Genomic DNA, 22757 nt, shown 5'->3' on the forward strand with positions numbered 1-22757 from the left:
GTCACACAGCCTTCGCCGGGACAACCAGCAAGAGAAGCAGCTGGCAGGCAGCAAGGCTTCACCAAATCTACCTTAAATCTCAGTTGACTTTGGCCATTTTGGTTTTGATTTCCATCGTTTTGGTTTTGATTTCCATCATGGTAGTGCTCTGGAGTCCACAGCACTGACCAGGATCGTTCAGTGTGTCACTAACACAGTAAAGGGCACGTCCCTACTGCCGACAGTCTTCTGGGTCATTGCGACCCCGGGCTGAGGCAGGATGGAGCCCACCACCACCTGCATCCCCCCCAGCTGCTGACAGACCCTCCGTGCCTGGGTCTTGTTTCTGGGCCCCTGTATTACTCAGATCTTCTTATTTCTCTGCTGCTGGTCTGGGATTCCAAACGGGTCTTTTAATTCAGTTATTTGAAAAGCATCTTTGACGCCTTGACAACCTAATTTGGTCTCCTCCAGGTCTTTCAACGCCACGTGTGGGAGAGCAGCAGGCACCATCCTGCCCGCGTGATGTGCTCGCAAGGCAAGTCGCTCCAGCTCTCTGAGCACTCAACTCAATTTCTATTTGAAAGGAAACATGAATACTAATTAAACAGCCATAAGGGCACAGAGCAGATAAATATGTGTTGCAAGAGAAACTGGAGAGACACACTCTGAAGTGGAGCCAGGGAGGGGAGGAGGCAATGTGTCATTGTTTTTGGTGGCACAACTTCAGAGTAGAGCTCATCACTTAAAATACTCCTATAACCAAGCAAACCTGGAGTTATGTGAGTGTGTTGGACTTCCTTTAGTGCCTTAAACCTCCCTCCTCCTCCGCTGAGACATCCATGGCTGCCCTGACTTCAGTAATGCATATTTGAAACAATATTTTGCCCCGTCCGAAGGCCGGGTAAAGCAGTATTTCCATGCCAGCTTCCAGCACGCTCCGAAGCGCCCGTGCCAACTGCTCTGCAACTGAGCAGCCCTCTGGGCCGCAGTCGGCAGACTGGAAGGATAACGAGCATCTGAAGCTTCATCTTTTCCTGCCACCTCTTAGATTTAAAAAAAAAAAAAACAAAACCAAAACCAACCAAAAACCCAACACCACCAATTTTTGCCTAACAAAGAAAGGTGAGCAGTCACGGTAGGAAGACTGGATGTCGGTGGGCGGTCCTGCCTCTCGGTCCAGCCCTTTGCAAACGCAGCAGAAACCTCCTGGCTGAGCCCCTGCCCGGGTGAGGTTTAAGCACAAAACACTCTGCCCTGCTTTGATCACACGGACAAGAGGCGGCTGAAATCGGTGACGCCGTTCTGTGAGTACTTGGGAACGACAGAGCCATGGAGACGCTCTATGTAACACAGGCACTTCAGGACAGAAAAGGCAAAATCCCACTTGAGCTTCGTCTTTTGCCATCAAAACCAGCAGTTTGGCCCTGCCAGAGTTCAAGGCGCTTTGAAGGAAAAAGTTCCCAGTCTGGGAAGAAGAAAAACACAGAATCTATTAATATTCACAGGTGTAGCTTGGCAGCTACAGCGCACACGAGATCTCATTTGAAACTCGAGGGCTGCCACAACGCATCAACCCATTGCTCAGTCAAGCCTGGAAACACGCCGCCGGCTACGGCTACTTCCAGCTGCTTTGCCGGGATGGGAACATGCTGCCCAGGACCCGGCCGGCTGCGCGGCACCACTGCCTGCACCGCCCTCAAGGAGCATCCCGCTTCGTGACAGGCACTTGGGGGTTTGCTGATGAAAGTTAAATGCTTTCCAAGTGATTTTGTGCACTGAAATCACCTGTTTACAAAGATTTTTATTTTTTTAAAGGCACATTTCTAAGAGTCTGTGTGATTAACCACAGCTAGGAAGGCAATGCTCACACTGATGAAGACTTTGTAAACTATTTGCCATTGCAAACCATGACCAGCGCTTTCTCTTCCCATATCCACCTCCCTGCGACTACGGAGCAGCGAACTGAACAGTGATGACATGAAGAACGGTCCTTTGTTATGGGACTAAGGATTTGGGAGGTTTCAGTTCAATCTCTTCCTCTGCCATTAGATTTCCTGTGTGACTTAGGATAGGTCACGTAGCATCTCTATGCTTCAATTCCTCGTCTAAAACGTGATATTGCTGTTCCATCTCACAGGGCTTTGGGGAGGATAAATCTGTTAGCAGAGAGCAAAATGTTCACAGGCTGGTGGTGTTTGCTGCGAAGCAGCCAGTGAAAATCAGGCAGCTGTGATAACCCAACAGGCAGGTAAGCACAGAGGAGAAAGAAGGAAAACAAGAACTTTCTAAGCTCGATCACAATAAAAATGATTTCCCGCACAGGAACCTTCAGGACGCCGCTGTTGTTTCCCCAGCTCTGAGGAACGCTGCGCTCCTCTCGCTCTGGCCCCCAGCAAACCTGGCAGGGATGGGGCTTAAGAGAGCCCTGGGCAGGGACGGGGCTGGCAACCGGCCCCCTCCGCGCAGGGGGAGCCCGCAGTGTTTAGTCTGCCGGGCACATTCCTGAGCGCTGCTAAAATAAATAGAAGATTATTAATGGAGCTCCTTTTCTTCACTAGCATCGGTCAGAAATGCCACAGTTATCAAGTGGCTCCTGAGGAAGGCGGCAGGGACGGGCTGGAGGGACCCTTGGGGATGGAGGGACCCCCAGGGGATGGAAGGACCTCCGGGGATGGAGGGACCCCAGGGGATGGAGGGACCTCCGGGGATGGAGGGACCCTAGGGGCTGGAGGGACCCCCGGGGATGGAGGGACCCTAGGGGCTGGAGGGACCCCCGGGGATGGAGGGAACCCCAGGGGATGGAAGGACCCCCGGGGACGGAGGTGTTTCTTGCTTAGACAGCTCTGGCCAGGAGCTGCACCAGGTTTGGTGCTCAGGATTTTCATTTGGGATGCTGAACTTCCCTGCTCTCCAGAAATGTCCCAGGCTCCCCAGGGAAACCCCAGTACCTTCCCCTCCATACCCACGGTCTGGCTGCGCTCTAGAAAAATCTCAACATTTTCACTACAGCAAAGTTTTAACATTTTGCCAGGGAAGGAGGAGGGAAAGCGAGAACAAAACCCACGAACAGTTGTTTTTCTGCTTTCAACCAGCCTTAACTTTTATATTTAGTCCCAGCTTGAAACGCCATTACAGCCAATTCCCCTGGGGCACTTCCATCATTTGCAACCTATCTGGAATCTACAGGAACTTTTTTTTTCTGAATGTTTCTGAACTTTTCAAGTAGTTTGGTGGGAATCTGAAACAAGCTGAATACTTGTTTGTGTTAAAGCTGCGCCACTGGGACTGGCCTAAGGGTGCTGCTGGCTGAGCGCATTCAGAGGTTTGGGCTGGGACTCGCGCTGCATTTTTTTTAGCCCTGCTCATTTCAAAGTTATCGCAGGAATCTGTGTTTGTAGCTGTATTTCCCTCAACTGATTTGAAATGAAACCAAAAAACACAGATATGGAAAGCCAAAACCCAGCCAATCTGAGTTTGTAGAACTTTTCAGAACCTTGAGAGGAAAAATAGAAAACGGCAAAAGATGCTGCAAGACTCAGGGTGGATCTGAACGCTCTGCAATCCTTCTGCGCCTTTGAGCCACCGAATTCTGGCTGACGATAATGCCGAGGTTCAAGGAAGAGCCAGGAGCCAAGCCTGGAGGGATGGCTGCGGGAGGGGGCTCTCAGCGGCTCCCCATCCCATCCCCACCACTGCAGAAGGTGCCCCACTGTCCCCAGCCCCCCGTCCCCGGCTCCGTGGCCACACACAAACCTGTGCCCAAGGGCTGCGGGAGGCAACACGCCGTCCTCCCTGGCAGAGCCCTCGGTCGGAGCTCACGGGAGACGGATTCAGCCGGGCAAGTGCCTGCACATCATCTGTGCTTACTTCCTGCAAACTTCATAATAATAAAGTGATGCTCTATACCGTATCCCTTTTTCCATTTCACCCTTCACTGGATCATTTTATGCATCTATTCCCATTGCTAATTCAAACTAATTAAAGTATAAAATAGAATAATTTGTGCAATTTCAGAGCTCCCCTCACCATATTGTGAGTTATGTTTCTTTTTTGTTAGCGCCCGGTGTGAACAATTCCCCTCCTCCCCGGCTGAATAGCCGCCAACCTCATTTGCCGAGAAGACAAACTATTACAGCAGCGTAGGAAGAGAGGGAAGAAAAAAAGTTTAAAAAGCTCTAGTGGGGAGAAAGAGGAATCTGAGGTTTGCTTTTAAATTTCATAGCCGAGCACCGAGAGTGAAATTTCAGATTTCTCCTTCAAGTAATTTTTTCTCTTGGGAATGAAGTTCTCTCCCTCTCTCACCGCTGCTATTAAGGACAGGAGACCTGTGTCTCTGTCTGTCCGTCCAAACGTGCAAATCCCGCAGCAAACCCGCAGCTCCGCAGCGCGCCCGGCACCGCTCAAACACAGCCATGAGCACCAGCATCACCCGCAGAGAGGCACCAGGCACCTCCGCTGGCTCTCGAGATGGCGACGGGGCGGTGGCATCAAATCCGGAGGGACGTTAGACCTTCCCCCAGCCATCCAGGATGTCAACTGTCCCCTTACAAACACCCGACGCTGAGGGGTTTGTGTCTGCGTGTGCGTGTACGTGCATGTAAGGGAAATTCTGGAAATATTTCAGCACTGTGGTTGCTTGCCTGAAAATTAAACAATAGGTCTGTGGATGAGGAGGAATTGGAAAGGGAAGCAAACGGCGAAGCAAACACACGGGAACCCTGTGGCTGTGACTGGCAGGGGAAAAAATAGACTAATACAAAGGAAAAACAAAGCAAAACAAACAAATCTTGAAAGCAAACCCAGCAAACACTTGAAAGAAACAACCATATGAGCAATGTCTAAAATAGAACTCATTTAGAAAAAACAAACCCACTGACCCGGATGCTGAATTTTTACATTGGGGCGTTTTTTACCGCTTCTTCCAGGAAAGTTTTCTTTTCGAGTATTCGTTACCTCAAAGCCTCCTGCACCGAGCTCCGCACCCGGGGGTGCCGGGGCGTGTGTTGTACACAGATGTCGGCGGGCTGCGGGGCCGGGGGAACGCACTGGGACCAGCCTGGACACCGACATGGCCGGAGCTCCGCACGGACACCGAGCCCCAGCGCGGCCAGGGCTCTGCAGGCGTGACAAACGGCCTGCGGCAGGGCAGGAGGAGGAGACAGCACGCTGGCCCACCTGGCCAGGCTGGGGTTTTCCGTGGTCAATTGATGTTAATTAACACATCCTTCTTGTCAGGTAGCTATTGCTAATGATCCCAGAAAAGTTTTTAGCTGAATTTCTTAATTATTCCTAATTGACTACAGGGAGGAAAGCAGAAAATAACCTGCATCAACTCATGAATTTTAGGAGCATGAGCAGGTGGCGGTGGAAGAGGAGGGCACGGAGCTGGTGCCAACCTCCCCATGGGGCACAGCCCATGCTCGGGGGCAGCAGCAAGGACCGGGGGATGCTCTCCCCATCTCTTCCATCCCCCTCCTCTACTCCCGCCTTGCCCCAGCCTACGGCAATTTCACACCTTTCCGGCAGCGGTGGTGGGGGAACGCAAGTTCAAGTGTGTTTAGGCACCCCAAGGTGCTGGAGCAGCCCGAGGTCCAGCGTGGCTGGTGACACCGGGGGTTCCAGCCAGTCCCCCCCAGGCAAGTTGTGCACGGGGCCGATGCGTCCCGCTGCACCCACAGCTATCTGCGCTGGGATGGCCGGGCGGGATAGTTCATGGGAGACGGGATTTTGGACACCTCTGGGATTCTGCTGAGCCATTTTCCTTGTCCCAGCGGTTCAAACTTTGCTAAGATTATGTCCAGCTAACTGGCTGTTCAACTAGCATATAATGTAGTTAAAAATTTAATCAGTTCATTTTTTCCCTCTTGATGACTCCAGACCCTTTTATCCACATCTCTTGCATTTTTTATTGTGTTTTCTCAGTTCTTTTCAGGACACCATCAGTATTTACAGCCTCGCTACTCCAGAATTGATGGACTTTCTTGTTTTTCTCAACCCTCACTCCAATTCCAACCTCTTTTAAATCATCCGGGCAGCCCCCGCCTGCCTCCCTCTCGATCGGCATCCAGAAAGTTCAGCCCAAAGCAAAGCAGTTTTCACAGGACTTAAACATCTCGGGGTTACAGGACAGGGAGCCGCGCAACAAATCATCCCCAGAGACTCCTGCGGAGCTGCAGCTCCTGACACGGGGGCATTTGCAAAGCAAATATTTCACAGCTAACGGAGCGCACGGAAAGACAGTTTCTTTACCTAAAACCACAATGATGTATATGGAAGAGGGAGGCGGGGAAGCAACAGGTCTTTGCTGCCCACTCCCTCTGCCCTCCCCAGCACGCGAGATGCTCACAGCCAGGTCAATACTGGTCATACTGGTGAATGCCCCCCAGCGCTGACGCGCGCACGGTACTGATGTCTACGGCACTGCTCGCCGCTGGTTAAGAGACGAGGTTGGGATAAAGCGGCTGCAGGCACAAAAACCGTCTCCTTCCACCTCTTCCATCCAAATCACCTTCAGGAGTCCTCCCGTGCACCCCCGGCAGCGAGCGCAGCCCCCTCCCAGTGCCGGGGCCATCACTCACGGCGGCTCTGCCCTCCCCAGGGCCGCGTCCTTCTCGCCACACCGTGAGGGGAATCTTTAGGGGCCGGCATTAATCTTCGCTGCCTCCCACCAAGCGCCGGGCAGGAGCGCAGCTCCGCTCATAGCACTCTGCATAAGGGTTCTCTGAACTACATCAACCGGGTATAAAAATGTCACAGCGGCCACAAGAAATCGCTTAGGTGTGAGTGCTCACTTATAAACCGCAAAAAGTCAGCCTGCGCCCACTGAACCCACCTTGTCTCCCCCGAAGGCACAGTTACCCTGCAATGAGCATGGAGGGGCTCAGCATCACGCGGGGCTCAGCATCACGCGCACAGGCAGACCGACCACGGAGCATCTGGTACCCGCTAGAGGAGGACAGGATTCCTCACGTACATCTCAGGCTACAGAGGTCCATGGCCCTCTGAGCTCTGCTGCGCTAATTGATGTTATCTGCATTTCACTGGGTGATTATGAGTTATTATTTCTACCACGGGAATGGTGAGGTTCCCAGCCACGGCGCGGGATGCCGCTCTGTTACATACCGTATAAACACAGAACAAAATCATCCCCCTGTGGCAGAATTAACCACCGAAGTAACTATGGCTGAGCTGAGAGCAGCAGTGTTTCCGAGGCAATGAAACGCGCAGGGGTTTTGGAGGATGCTTACGGAAGATGAATTTTGCATCTGTGACGTCCTGGCCAGGTATCTCATTAGGAAGGTGCTGCTTCACCCATGAGGGAGCAGAACCCGCATGGCGTGACCCCAGCGCTTCATCAAACTATTTTACGTGATTAGCACAAACAAGTGATAGATCATTAGCTGACAAAAACGCGCGTTGGAAAACAAAGGAGGGAAAATATGTCTTAGTGTGGTGTGTCTGCAAGGGGGAAGAGACGGGGAGAGGAGGGGGGTGCCTGCTCGGGGTCTGGCTCCTCTGCACCCCCAGCGCCCATCGCTCCTCCTGCAGTCGGGGCTCACAGCTCCACGTTCGGGAAGGGAACAGAACCGTTGGGCCGTTTTTCTCTTCACTAGCGCAAGGATATTCCTTCCAACAAGCCCTGCAAGTATCTCGATCCCGCTGCTTTAAATTTGGTGTTTATAGCCCTTGATTAGGTGGTGAAATCTTTTGGAGACGGCAATCCCTGCCCTGGCGCCTGCCATGCGTTTGATTGAGCCTCCGCTCGCTCCCAGATTAAAAATAACCAAATTCGTTCTTCTATCAAGAGCTGCAAAAATCTCTGGCCCCAATTCCGCGGATGCTTATAGCATCCCGGTGCTGCAGCGTGCCCACCATCTCTGGCGGGGTGAGCTCGCGGCTGCTGACGGTGTACGTGGGAGCGGAGTCAGACCCGCTGCCTGCGAAACCAGGGCTGCAACAGTTCGAACTTGCACGGAGCAGATAACGCCAGTAAAACGGGGTTACGCAGCCGCGGAGTCATAAAATTGCTCTCGTCCTACAGGGCTTATTTAATTGAAATGCACTGAGCCTTCATACACTAAAAAAACCTACCGTCTCCCTGATGCACAGACAATTAATGCTTCAGGACTAAATTATAAAGCCACTTTACTCAATACAACCAGCACTTTTCCTTCAGTCTTTCCCTCTGAAATCAAGAAATCGGAGAAGCTTTTCTGCACATGCTCCGTGACGGACCCACCATTAAAATGGGAAGATTTTTAAATCTGGGGGCTCTTGGTGGCCCCGAGACATTTGTCCCTGGGTTTGCCCTGCACTGCCATTAACTCCTCGCCTGCCGCTTGATGGCTGGGAGGGTCCCACCTGGGTGCACCCCCATGTCTCAGCGCCTCAGCGGAGGTCAGCGAAGCAGCCCGTCACAGCAGCAACGCTACGCGATTTTGTGGTGGGGGGGTTCCTGATGGAAACTGTAAATTGAATTTATCCACCCATGGAAAACAAGAGGCAGCTCACGCTGGCCACGGGCTGGGAAGAGCCACAGTGCAAAGTCCTCTCGCCGCAGCGGTGCCGGACCCCCGGCACCGACCCCCCCGCAGCATCCCCCGGCAATGTGGGGGCTCCGCCAATGCTGGTGGCCCCCCCTGCTGTTCCCGGCCCGGCACCCCACGTGGCCCCGCCAATGCCACACGTCCCCATCCAGCGGCACCTCGCGCAGCCCCAGCCTTGTGGGCAGAGATGGTATCTGCTTGCTAGAGCGATGCCGAGGAATGAACTTCTGCTTTAAACAGCCAGGGTCAGAACCGTTTCTCTTTTGCCGTAAGAGCTATTTGGAACCAGGTGGAGTGGGAAGAGAGCCTGTAAAAGCTCCTAATAAGCACTCTTAAATCATGCGGTTAAAGAACTCAGAATAAGTGGCTGGAAGCAAAGTTTCTTTATCCTCCTCTCCCCCGGACTGGGCTGTGCAACTGTTGCTTCTGTGCTTTGTGGGAGTGAAATCAAATGTCAAATATTCTGCTTTGCAAGGAGTTGGCAATGAAACATGAAAGGCTGAGGGAGAGCTCAAAAGGACGGCGGAGAAATTGGAGCGAGGCACAGAGAGGGCTGGGACGGGAGCCAGGGGAGCGGGGAAGGACCGTGCCCACAACTGCAACTCCGCGTTTGAGGACGAAACAACTGCTTTCCCTAATGCCTTTCAGCACGAAGCTGATCCTAGCTGCTGCTAGCACAGAAGGAAGATGGGCTTCAGACCACAATGTTACGTCTCCTCTTTGCTGGGAAGCATCCACACATCTGGGTTTATTCAGCATCATCGGTCCAACGCAGAGCACCACGTCTCAGCGCCGGTCTCTACCCAACGCCACAGCCGCAGGAGCTCAAGACCCGCTACCGATCAGTACCGGGGAGCACACGGTTCTTAGCTGAATCCCCCCAAAAAACCCGTTTTTTGAAAGATGTGTTTTGACATAAGCACGTATCCTCTTCCTTTCTCAGCAGACATTTAAAATCACAGGCTCTGGACAATCCTCCCCCAGTATGTTAACGCGCAGCAGCTCAACGTTAAGAACAGCTGCTCTCTTTTACTGTGGCAGAATTTCATTTTGTTCCAGATTTCAAGACTTCAGAAGGCATTTTTGCTGTATATTCTCAGTAATTCTGAGGGCACCTCCCACCATTTACAGCCCCAGCCCTCTGAAGCTGAGGGACCTTTCTCCTTCTCCTGTGACTGCCCCTTTTTCAATCATCACTGCTATAGAAAACGGCACTCAGGAAAAAATATATTCTCCCCTCCGCTTTGCTGAACTATCACATTGCCAGGATAAGGGCAGCGGGGTCACAGGAGCTGACAAAATCCGTATGTAACGGCACACCGGGACTTCTGGACCCGAAGCACGCACCTCGACAAGGGCAAAAGGCAAATCCCACAGTGAATCCAGGGAGGAAGGAGGGACCGTGTCCCCCCGCTGCTGGAGTCTCCCCCAAGGCAAGTGCTTTGCCGGAGCTGGAAATGGAATTAACGTTCCAGGAATATTTTATTATTTGCTAATTCTTTTCGCATTTTTTTGTTTCACAATTAAGCAAATTAGCACTTTGATGAATATTAAGCCGCCCTTGCCTCATAAAAGATGAGTTGGAGGCATTCCCACTGGATTTTCCTCCTAAGGAAACCAGTTCCTCAACCGTTTGAGACAGACGCTGGATGGGTTCCTCCCTGGTGAGAGCACGAGGAGCGCACGGCTCCTGGAGAAAATGACCACAACATTAACATTTTAATAAAATAATTCAATTTCAAAGTTTGCACAGATCCTCATTATTACCATCTAACCCAAGTCCAAGCTGGAACAGGAACCTAAATTTGTGGCTGTTTGTGGCAGTTTCTATCACTGAGTTGCTGTAACAAGCGTATAAAAAGCCTTCTTGAACCACAGGGATTCATTCAGTGAAGTCTTTTAGCAGGAAGGAGACTTTGCACTCTTCTAAAGTATTTATTTCCTGGCTTTAAATAACTTTATAACCAAGCTAAGTATTTGCCGATATTTTTTGGTTTGCTACAGGTTAGCCAAGCGGTTTCGCTGGCTTTGGAGGAGCTGGAAGCTCCCTGGGGCGAGGCGAGCTGTTATGATGCTGCTCACTCTCACCTCCATCAGGAGATCTTCAAGCACTTACACCGAGACCTTTCCACAGCATCTCCCTCGGAGCAGGTGGGAGGGAGGACAGATATTTGTTTACCAGCAGACATGGAAAGCTGTTAGTGACCAGAGGGTTAACTCAACAGAGAACAATTTAATAGCGTCCAGACGTCTTCAGATGCAACCCCTCTCCTGTCTCCACCACCCACAAGGCACCAGCTCTATTAATCTGAATTACACAGTCGTGAGTAACAGCCAATAAAATGCTCAGCAGAGTCAGTGAACCCAGAAGTCTGGCTTAATGGTGGGGACTTTGTGTGTTTTCCTGTCTCGGAGAAGAACAGAAGGTCCCAGATTATTTACATTGTGCTATCTCCCCGAAGCAACAGACTCCCGTGGACCGTTGGCCATAAATTCCCATCATAATCATTCCAGTTTTGCTTTCTACAGTCTGGTCCCTCTCATCAGAGCACTTTATCCAGCTCAGAACCAGGCTGAGAGGAAGGGCCACGTGGACAGTAAATGGTGAGTCCCAGAGACACTGGCAAAGCGGGGAGCGGTGTCCCGGCGCCGGGCCGTCCCTCGTGGATGCTGAGTGATGGCTCAGGTGGGTGCCGAGCAAGATGATGCTCTTGCTTCAGACCTGCCTCGCGGGTTTGCTGGTCTCCGGGGAAGAGTTTGTGTGGTGAAACTGTCGCCAAAGAAATCACCTCCCAGGAACAAGAAGCTGTCCCTGGACTGCAGACTTCAGCTGCTCAGGACGGATGTCTGTTAACCGGCCTGCCCTACCCAAAGCACTGTGAGCGTGCGGAGGAATTCCCACCACCCCGATGCTATAAACTGTACAAACACGAGTGAATTTTCCTTGTAATACCATGGTATTAAAAATAAATAAATAAATAGAACTACTCCCATTTTTAAAATGAGAAATTATGGTAAATATTACATTATTTGTTCCCGATTACACGCAGCCGAGAAGGGACGTTCGCTATGCCGGAGGTGAGGCTCACCCAGCAGGCCAGCACCCCGCGCAGCCAGTGTGCCAGGCAGGGACCGCCGGCAGGGACAGGGACCGCGGGCAGGACCAGACCAGGGTGGCACCACCTCCAGGGCAGCAGCAGAACTGGCACGACAATGGATGGCACAGCGCAGACTCAGTATTAACGTTGCTCACGCAGCACGTGCCCACACCGCGCTCGGTCCCACCTCTGTGCGCTAGCATCACTCACTCGGCAACCAACTTAAAATATTCCGGTAAATAAATAAATCAAGGCATCATAAAGGATGCTCAGACGAAACTACGCGAAACGGCAGCCTCGCCGCAGAGAGTGAACCCGTAACGCTCACGGCTCAGGATCTCCGTATCGCGGCAGGGATGGTTCAGAGCCCCCAGCCACGATTCCCCCGCAGCAGCAGGCTCCGCTTCCAACGCCCGCAGAGCAGAGCAAGCGGGCACTACTCTCTCCCCTGAGCACCGACGACAATCTCTGGTCAGAAGCAGATAAAACTGAGCTTCTGCAGGCGCTCCTTCTACCCGTACCGATCCCCACACCGCGGGGCTCAGCGCACAACCTCAGCTCCATGCGCTCCAACAACACGCTCCATATGGAAGGAAGCCATAGCCACAGATGTACAGAAGCAGATGCCTTACCTGTCGCTCCGACATGACGTACAGATACTTCTGATCGACGGAGAAGGCCATGTCTCGAAGGACTGGGCTCCCATCCTTGAAAACTGTCACCATTTCATACTGAATTCCACCATGGGGAGGACCATCTGCTCGGATCTGGAAGAAGCACAAACAGATTACAGGTGATTTCATAGCAGCCAAATTCCAATTTTATTTTGGGGGGTGGGGAGCGAGGGGAGGATGACAAGGTAGGAAAAGGAATCTAAGTCAAAATCTCATCTCACAACCTGGAGACAGAGCAAAGAGCTGGCACCGGCGTTAAAGCAAAGGCTCCTTCTCCACTGAGGCTGATGTGATTTCTCCAGTCCATGAGAAATAACGAGAAAGTTTTGCGGTCGTAAGGGGAGCAAACAGACTGTCTGTCAGTGTGCTATGACTGACCATCCAAGAGAAACAAAGATCGTAAACTTTTTAGATTATTTCCAAAATAAGCCTGAAGGAAGACCACAAGACTCCACAGGCAACACAACAAAGCCAAGTTATAGCAGAGATGTTTTTTTTCTCCAGATGCATAAAGAATAGGACTCAGACAACCTCCATCATCTCTTTTGCCACAGATGCCTCCTACAAGACCACCTCTGCCTAAAAATCTGGAGATGCCATTTGCCATTGCCAAAAATTTGCCATTCCATTCCTTTCAAGTTTACAGGATTCAGCACGGCGAAGGCAGCCCAGCCCGTGCTGCTGAGCAAGCGGAGAAGGAAGGCGGCAGCCATATGGCTTGTGCAGTCTGACAGGCTCCCAGAACCGTCCACCCCACCAAAAGACAACTCCCCGCTCCTGCAGGAAAACCTGCCGGAGCTGTGACAAATCCCATCCCTGCCAGGAGCGGTTGCTGTTGAGGATATGCCATCTCTTCCAAGAGTTAATAATTTATGGCCTTGGGGGCTGTGCAAGGGGAAGGGAGGAGGATAAACAAACAATTTACATTGTCTTTCCTACCAGGATTTGCATATTTGAATAGCCATTTGACTACAACATGGTGTCGACATAGCTGCAAACACTGGCAACCGTCAGGCGGGGAGACGGGAGCAGTCAGGCGAGCCAAGGGCTTGGTGGGGCCGGCCCCGTGGCTCGCAGCGACAGCGATGCCGTAGCTGGGGGCTGGGATGGCGCTCGGCACCGGGGGTGTCGCGCAGCACGTGCACGCTGCCCTGCGAGGAGCGGGACACACCGGGGACCGCCTGGCCCTGGAAAAACCCCTTATCACAAAGATGCCATCTGCTGCAGCCTCACGCCGAGCTGTCTTGCCACATCCCGTTCTGCTGCTCGATTACCCCCTGCCTGGCCGCGGTACGGAGGAAGAGGCATGAAGAACCGGCTTTGGACAAGTCTAAGCCTTCAGAAGAGGCAGGACGGAGCAGCAGAGAGGGACGTCAATTTTTTCTGGTTCATGTCCCCAGGAGGTAAGAGAGCAGGTTGTTAAGCATCTTAAGATTTATCTGAGAAATGTGCCACCCCAGCTGGAAATATAAGGATATCTTCACACTCATAGAGGAGAGATGCTCCCCTGCACCCTCCTCCAGATAAATCCTCTTCCTGGAAAGAGCCCTGATGCCTCCTGCCATGTAAAGACATGTTGGGTACAAAAGCACATTTATTTTCTGGATTTCTCTCTTTTCTGCTTACCTCCTGAGTTCTCAGTGATATAAAAGACAACCAGGTGTGAGTCTGAGTGGTCAGGTTTAACCCCCACAGCCAGATGCAGGGAGCCTCCGGCAGGATTACGCGGGCAGCCCAAGCCTGGACCAAAAGCCCTGAACTTTCAGAAATGAAAATCAAAAAAAAGGCTTTAGATACACCTGTGTGAGTTCGGATACTTCATTGCCTTCACGAAATACTGAGAACTAGAGGCAGGTTGAGACCAGTATGAGACCAGTGACTTGCTGGGTGTTGCAAACCCGAGCAAGCTCTGCCGCGTCCGGAGCCACCACCTGGCACGTACCGCTGCCACCTCCCGCACCGCGGACACGGGGACAAGGCTGCAAAATCACCTGAGGGATAAATAGCAGGGACATTGTGCTGTCAGGGACACACAGCTGCTTCCACGCAAACACCTGATTAATGGCCAAACGGGAATGGAAACGCCGGACATGAAGGATCAGCAGCCTTTGTGAAAAACAACTGTTTTTCAGAGTTCCCTCGGGGCACCAGCAGCTCGTTAAATTGAGCTTCTTTCTAGTAATGAGGTCAGACAGGGCTAATAAAGAGAGATACCACTGGACAAGCCTTTTGCAGGCCAGTTCCAACTGGGAATTGGGGCTCTGGGCTGGAGACAGCACCACGTGCGTGATGGCTCCTCCAGCATGGACAAGTGCTTGGGGCCGTGCCTGGGACGGGTGTCTTGGGACGCAGCCGGAGCCCGGCAGAGGGTGCTGGGTGCTGCTGCACCCTCCTGCCTCCCCCGCAAGGCAGGAGGAGCAGCCCGGGGTCTCTCACCGAGCCTGTCAAGGTGAGATGGCTCTGGGTTACTCAGACACCACGGGACAAGAGCAGAGCCTGCTGCTCTCCTGCCCCACTCGCTGTGGGGTGTGTTACACCCACCCGGGTACCCCACAGCCCCCGTCCCCAGCACAGTGCCTGGGCATGCCGGGGAGGAGGTGCACCCACTGCCACCAGGATGCTCCACTACATCTCTTCCTAAGGGCTTGGTTTCCATGACAACAAATGATGATGTCAGACGAGAAGAATGATGATTCCTGTGAATGTGGAAGAAGAAAGGGATCATCTCCACAGCAGGAAGCTTCTTGTTGACGTTTGGAGAGAGAAATAATCCCTTTGCCTAACTTATGGGTGCCCTTTCAGTGCCAAACTACTGCCCCATCACTAGAACAGCGGCGTGGTACCAACCCTACGAGTCTGGGTTCATCCCCAGCTCCAGGCACAGCGATGCTGGAGAGGGAAGGGGTGGGACACGGCGCTGGACTGCTGATGGACATGTTTCCTTATGTCCTCCTAACTCCACCAGGTTTTCTTCTCTCACGACATGATGATGGAGTGGGGGAAGGGCTTAGGAGAAAGACCTGGAAGGAAGCAGTGCAGATCGGAATGGGTGGGAGCGCAGCAAAACAGGGAGCAGGCTGGAATGGGGAGAAGCACGTTGGTGCAATGGAAAGCAGAGATGTCCAGGACCAGAGATGGGTTCAACCACCTGAGACACAGCGAAGACCAGGAGGACAGATCACAGGCTCACATGCTTGGACGTGAATCAGAGAAGTCGTCTGGGACAGATACACCACCTTCCTCAATCGCTTTTGACAGATGTTTACAAATGTGGCTTGAAAAGTGCCTAACGACACAATCTGCAAATCCAGGGCCAGCCGAGCACCCAGACAAGCAGCGCTGCTCCGTTCGGGGAACTGCAGCCCTCCGAAGGCACTGCGCAGAGCTGTGTCTCTAATGCCCCCACAATACTGGCCGCAGGCATAAGCTCTGCGTTATCTTCAGAGATTAGCAAAATACCATATCGTGTCACGTATATGCTGCAGTGTAGCACCCAGGGCGATAAGTGCATGAGCCATTCGAGGACCTAACGTGATGTGAAGCTCCAACACACCTATTGTACTCGGATTTCTGTTAGGTATTTTGCCCAGCCTATGCCCCAGCTAAGATAAATCTGGATTCCCTTCCAGTTCCTCCCAGCAGGCTCCCATTAGAAGACATTGAATCTCTTTGTAGGAACTTTCCATGATTAAATTACCTGTCTGTTTTCATTACGAGTGTTTCAATGAGGCTGACTCATGATGAAATGCCCCGTGCCAGAAAAAACAGCTGAATAAGTCCATGCATGGACTGATTCCCCATCCCGGATCATAGATGCAAGGCCACCCATTAACTCCTCAAGAACTGCAGCTTCTCCCCATGTACGAAGGCGCCTGATGGGAGATGCAGTGGAGCAGACAGCACCTCGCTGCTGGCTGCCCCACTGCACGAAATGGCCCGTGGAGGCATAGGATGGGCTCCTGAACTGATGCCCTTGGGTCAGGAGGCGCAAGGCACTGGCTGAACATGCTCAGCTTTGTATGTAATGGTGACAAAGTGAAAAGCCCAGTCAAGCCCGGAGCCTTAAGACTGCTCCTTTCATGCTAGGGTTTCGAGCCCTTCCGAGTGAACACTATCAAATAACATGGCATTTGTCTCAAATGGACGTTTCGAGTAGAACTGCATCAGCTCTGGGAATGCGCACTGGAGCGTTACTGCATCCACTGCCTGAAATAGAAACCAAAGACAACAAGGAGCAGCCTTTGCTGCCAAGGTGCATCTTTGCAGAACTGCCACTTTTTTGCCATTTACGTCTGCACATCTCAGCTCTTGGGCATTTCCCATTAAAGCTTCTCAGAAAGCTCTAGGATGGATTTCTTGCTTCAGTGCTGGAAATTTAGCAGAAAGACTGTTCCTGGCAGCGCTCTTCTGAACCAGACTGGAGCGCAATGTAGCTTCAATAGCCTTTCCCTGCCTCCTTCTGTCTGTGGTTCTGTGGGGTCTTTCCTACCTAGACCTGGTACTAAAAGAAGTTTCCACAAGCAAGAGACTCAGCAACGCGAAAGCTCCCCAAAGACAGGACAAGATAAATAAATATCAGTCCAGATTTTCTGTGTGTGCCTCTGCCAAATAGTCTTTGCAGAAAGGGTTTACTTTTGCTAATCCAATTTAATTAAACTGGGTTTTTCTACATTCACACCAGGCTAAAAAGGAGGTGAGATGCACGTGATGACCTGCCACTTTTGCTGTCCCCTTCAGGAACATCCTTTCCCACAGAACATTTACAGGGTTACCCGCGCTGGCGTCTGCCTTCAGCAGCCAGAGAGAAAAAAGCATGGCAATTTTAAGGAGGGGAGAATCCAGAACAGAAATTGCAAATCTCTACGCTAGAAGTTTCAAAGAGCCCTTCAGACCCTATACAAAATTATACCCCTTAGCCTCCGTCGGAGCGCTGCTAACACCAGCTAACTCTCGATGCTCGGGAGCTAGGACGGAGCCATTTGCAGGTCATTAATAAACCAGGTTTGCTGAGGAACCTACAAGCCAGTCCCAGGCAGATCTGGGATGTGAAGCTGCTCCTGCAGATGCACGGGGCCCTGCCCCAGCCGCTGGGTAGCATCCCTGCCCACGTCTCCATCGGCGGGAGGAGAAGCCCAGCCCTGGCTTTCCCTGCACGCACCTTCCGCAGCCAGGAACACCGGGAGTGTGATTTAGCTCACTGCTCTCCGTGTGGGAAGTCTCCCCCTTGAAATTAAAGTGAAATAGTAATCCCATTAAGTATCTTTCCTTTAAATCATAGATATGTCCGTGAGGAAGTTAATGACAACCCTTACATGCACATTCAATTCAAATCAGCATATCCAATTAACTTCATTACCTGGAGGCTCCCTCATATCCCAGTCTCTTTCTCTCCTGTCACGTTTTATTTATGCTTTTTTCCCAAATTAGGATAGAATATGTCTGTCGCGGGTGGGCATCACCTTTATTTTCACTCCAAAGATAGCACCGGGAAGCCTCGGTGGATGGGTCCACTCCAGAAAGCCATGGCGCTGTCAGCTGAGGGGCTTGTAGCAAAACAGCTCCTCAAGACCAAATGATCTGGTCTCTGAGGGAGGAGAAAATCCATCCTTTCCAGAATTAAACTGCCTAACGGTCTGACTAAACATTAAATACACTCGCTAATCCCCACTGGGGTTGCCCTTACAAAACTCTACAGGATGAGCTGGGGAGAAAAATCAGTTTGGTAAAGAGCTCGTCGCAGTGAGCCCTGCTCGCTCACAGGCACCGGAGCTGACGGCAACCGAGGGGGGTTTTCCTCAAGCACTGTCTGCCAGCACTGTGACTACTCCTTACATTTCTGCAGACACAGCTCTTTCTTTTACAAACTGCCAGAGAGGGGCCATCAGCACAATGGGAAGGGACTGGTGGGACCAGCATCAAGCAGCCCGGTGGCATCATGTCAGCATCTCCTCTCACGCTGCCCCTGGACGCTGCTCGAGGACTCGGTTTCAAGGGGCAATGTCGAGGGGTGGGTAAGTCACTGGCACTTTGGTGCGAGTGCCGAACTCTCCAGCGAAGGCTGCACCGGCGACGCTGCTCCACAAAGTCCTGGTGTTCGAATCACGGCTCCTTTTGAACTTCAAAGAGACATGAAAGCCCCATCCAGGCAAACCCAGCCTCGCATCCCAACTTCTCCCTCCTGCTGCTGGGCACAATACAGACAAAGCATCAAGGCAGCACAAAGCCAAGACCACCTTCTCTGCTCGTGTTTTCTGAGCCCTAATCCCCTTTTTTTGGAGACGTTTTCCTCCTCCATCCCCTCCCTCTACTTAAGGGAACTCCAGGTGCGAGGAAACAGACCTCCTCTGTCCCTGTCTCGCTCACATCTCGGCTTTCCCACTGGATTAAACTGCTGGTACCCTCCGCTCAGATGACGCCTCCATTTCCAGGATCTGCTTGTGCGGCTGCACGCTGGAGTTTATACCCTCAAAAGGGGCCGGGGAGAGGGAAGGGAGCTCCGTGCCACAGGTCAGGGAGCGGGAGGGACCGCGGGGTTGGCAGCGGCACAGGCACAGCGTGGGGGGAGGCAGGGTGGGTTCCAGCCGGAGTCTATTCTGATCAGGCTTCATGACCCGAATTATTTATAGATCTGAGGTTTCTGCGAATTCAATACTCATGTCAAAAATGTCTCTATGTATGTGTCTTTCACACCCACGTGTGTTTCCTGTCTCTTCTGCTTGGGAAATGTTAGCTAAGTGTTCAAAGTCACAACCTGGGAACCTGCAGCTCCCCAGAGGAAGAGTCAGGCAGAGGAACCACTGGCTAATTGGGGAAGAGCAGAGAAACCCCCTGGGGTCCCAGGCAGCTCCCCAGGGACAGGGGGGTTCAGTCTGGGGCACTGGCACCCCCATACACCGCTAAGCACAAAAACGCCAACCCAGCAAGCAAACCAACCCGCCCAAATTAACTCTCACTTCCCGCATCTCCAGTGCTAAGGGTGGAGAATTGTTCCTAGGAGAAGGCTTTCTTCCTACCCCTGCGGGACAGGGAAGCTGCAAGAATCAGCACACACAAGTAAACTGAAAAGAGACCTGAACGCTTTCAATCTTACCATTTCAAAGAGCTGGAACGCGTCTACAGGGAAGGCAAGATAGGTTTTATATAACAAAACAAAACCAAGAAAAAAACCACGCTTCCTTCTGTGCTAAAGCCCAAGGCACAGCTGACAGGTTACCATACCAAAGATCTCAGCTCCTTCAGCAGCCCCACGTGTCCCCTGGCTAATGGCAAGCAGCTGCCATACCAACGTTGAAGGTGCTGCTCCGGGAGAGGCTGGGCACTCGGATCTGCCGCTGGGAGAGGAGCTTCCACAAACACACAGCCCTTCCCAGTCACTGCTGGAAAGAGGAGCTTGGGAGAGGAGTCCCTTGCTGCCTCCCTGCTGGCTTCTGGAGGTGAAAGAAGCCAATTGCTGGGTTGTGAGCTGCAGCTCAGGCATCCTAACAGGTACCAGTACAAAACCGCAAGAGCTGATTGCCACTGAAGCTGATCTCTCTCTCCACTAAGCCTTTATTTCCTTCTTCCATCCTTCTGCTCCCTCCACCCTTCTGGAGAGCCGATCCTCCAAGATAAAACAGGGAGGATGGTGCAGAGGCACCATGCAGAGACTAATCAGCAGTCCCCGTGTCTTTAATTTATTACTGCAGGAGAGGCTCGTTTAGAACAAAGCTGCCAGTTCGGAAGATCATCCCTTTAAAGGACTTTTTATTTGAAAAGCTGTCAGCTCACACCTTGTCACAGCCCTACTTGCAGCAGCAGAACTTTAATAATGTGCCACCTCATGCAAATGAGCTGCTAATTAATTAAGTAGTATTCTTCCGGGGATGGATTCATTAGAATCAAATTTGGGTTGGCTGGCTGGCTAGGTCATATTGCTTTGGACAGTGCTCTAAATCAGCAGCATTGCCTTTTCCTCGAGTCCCAGATTCCCATCAGGATTCCCATCAGGAGGGACGCTCTTTCCTGTCCCTGCCCTCTCGGGAGGGCTCCACACGCCCCAGTGAATCGGTGCAAACCCAACCACTTGCATGGCACCGAGCAGACCTACAGCTCAGCTGAGATCAGTAGTGAGATGAAAAAAACTCATTGAATGAAGTGCCCGAAAGATTGCCTTCTCTCCTGCTCAGGAAAGCCAGTGTAGGCGAGGGCCCAATTCAAAAGCGAGAGGTAGAGACTATTACCGCGAGGGCTGCGGGGATCAGGCTGCCAGGCAGGGAACGCCGCAAAGGAGCTCCGCTTTTTTTTGGAGCACTTGTTGCAAAGAGCCAATTGCTGGGGGCTGAGGGCTATCAGCCTCGCACCTTCCACCAGCATCAAAGTACAACCCATTAAAGGCAGAAACACTCGAGAGCGTCCTGTGGATTTACTCCCCGGAAGGAGGACAGCTCGGGGCAGCTTGGTACAAAACCTCTTCACTTCTAATCTGCCCCCTAATGAAGAGCCACAATGTGCAATGACTTTCCTCTTCTTTTGTTCAGCAATAAGCACCCCTCTCCCTTTACATTCCCGTATTATTTTTAAAGAGATGGCTCAGTGCTTCCCTGGGAAATGGGAATCATTAAGTCGGCAGCACTTGGCTGCTTGCAGGCTTTACATTTGGGCACTGAGCAAGGGAACCATCAAAGAGACTAAGTGTTGGCCTCCAAGAGAAAGGAACGAGGTAGGTGTTGCTGCAGCACAAGGCACCGCACGCTAACCTTCCTGCAACGTGCTCCTTCAGCCTCTGCCGCTCTTCCCTCGATTCATCCCTGCTCTTCCCGCTCCGTGCCGCTTTAATCCAGCTCCATCCCTTATAGCTGGGAAGTAAATGAAAGCACAGGTGAGCCAAGAGGACGACAGCTCCAGGAACAGGCAGAAAGTTGGTTTTTTTTTGCCAAAGCATCCTCTTCTACATGGAGCTAGCAGTCTTTAGCAGGGATGCAGAGCCGGGTTAACCGGCTGCAACAGGAGCCCTGGTTGTGCAGAGAAGGACGGGCTGGTCCCGCTCTGCCCTTCAGCCCTCCGGGTGTTACAAATGCCCGGGCCATACCCCGGCTCTTCCTCCTCTTTGCCCTGAGCCCGTAGCTGGGCTCAGCATTAGCAGGTACCCAAAGGGACCCACGGGCAAGGACAGGAGAGGGGATGCCTCGTTTGCCGCCTGCAGGACACAATTAGTGATGGAGGGAGCTGCAAGCAGCATCTTAGGAGCGAGCAACAGCCAGTGAAGGAAGAAGGAGCAGGGTGCTAAGCCTCTCTATGTCTTCTGTGACCGACAGTACACACGGGAGGAAGCGCAGAGCTGGTATTATTTAGAGCGATGGAGGTACTGCGTATCTGCTCAGAATTGCTTGTCACACACCATTTGCAGCTCCTCACCAAAGTCCCCAAAATAGCACTGTATCTGTGTTATCCATCCACACCTCACCTGTGCCCTTCCAGCTGAATAATCCTCCGCAGCTCGGTGTCAGGCTCTCCCCCTGCCATCACCCTCCTACAGCAGAACATTTCACAGCTGAAGGGATTGGTCTTGCTTAGTTTGGTTTGTTGACCTTGAGTGGCCATGTAAAATGGAATAAAAAGGCACTTAGACAAGACTGTCTAATGTGGAGTTTGCTCTAAACGAGCAGCAGCAAGTCGTGATTCTCCCCAAGGAGGAAAAAAACTAAACGACTGTCAAAAATTGTCACATGAAAAACCCGCTTCTCCCAAGCCACAGCTTCCAGCTGATCAGGTGGGAATGAGAAAGTTCCTCAGGAAATATTATTCTCTTTTCTTTTCAAAAACATCATGTAAGTAATATGTTCCAAATGACTTAGACTTCCTGCCCAACACCTCCCGGGAACGCTGCAACACAAGCCAAACTGCGAGCCACTAAAGGCCAAAACCCAGAAGGAAATAAAAGAATCTAAATTTTGTTATCTTTTGGTTTTACAAACTTGTGGAGAAATCCTGCCTGGTAGTTTTGCAATGCTTTAGGTCAGACAGGAGCGATCAGGTGAACAGGGAGGCCGTGCATATTTTGGGTTTCACTTGAGCATGCAGAACCAGTCATGTGTTACTGATCAGATCTAACCTTGCTCGGGCAGAGGATGTGAGAAAATTACAGAGCACGCAGCTTAGCTTAAATCCCAGGAAATGAGGCTCTCCCCCATCGCCTGCTGCTCCGGCCCAGGCCAGCTGCAGGCAACATCCCACCCCCCCCGGGGCCACCCCCGCTGCCGATGCCCAGCAGCAGGCAGAGGTGCAGGTCGCAAACGGGTATTTTCTAGTTGAGAATTGGGCCAGAGCACAAAGGAGTGAAAAGCCCTCACCAGGCAGCGGCTGACCACGCTGTCTGTAATACAGGCTGAATTCTACTACAGCAACAGCCTTGCAGGCGAGGTCGCTTAAGGACGGGCAGAGCCACAGCCAAACTGGCACTGCCCCATGGATCCCGGGGG

General features: G+C 52.0%; 1 protein-coding gene across 5 annotated transcripts in view; it reads right to left on the reverse strand.

The window, feature by feature from the left end:
* PLXNA2 (plexin A2) overlaps positions 1–22757 on the reverse strand; it is a 173998-nt gene that overhangs the window by 87898 nt on the left and 63343 nt on the right. For all 5 annotated transcript variants that reach the window (XM_074564009.1, XM_074564007.1, XM_074564005.1 and 2 more), the window contains exon 4: positions 12259–12393. In XM_074564009.1, the coding sequence (XP_074420110.1) occupies positions 12259–12393 (135 nt within the window). The remainder of the gene's footprint in view (positions 1–12258; positions 12394–22757) is intronic.

The sequence above is a fragment of the Larus michahellis genome, chromosome 21 (assembly GCF_964199755.1).
Source record: "Larus michahellis chromosome 21, bLarMic1.1, whole genome shotgun sequence".
Taxonomy (NCBI): domain Eukaryota; kingdom Metazoa; phylum Chordata; class Aves; order Charadriiformes; family Laridae; genus Larus; species Larus michahellis.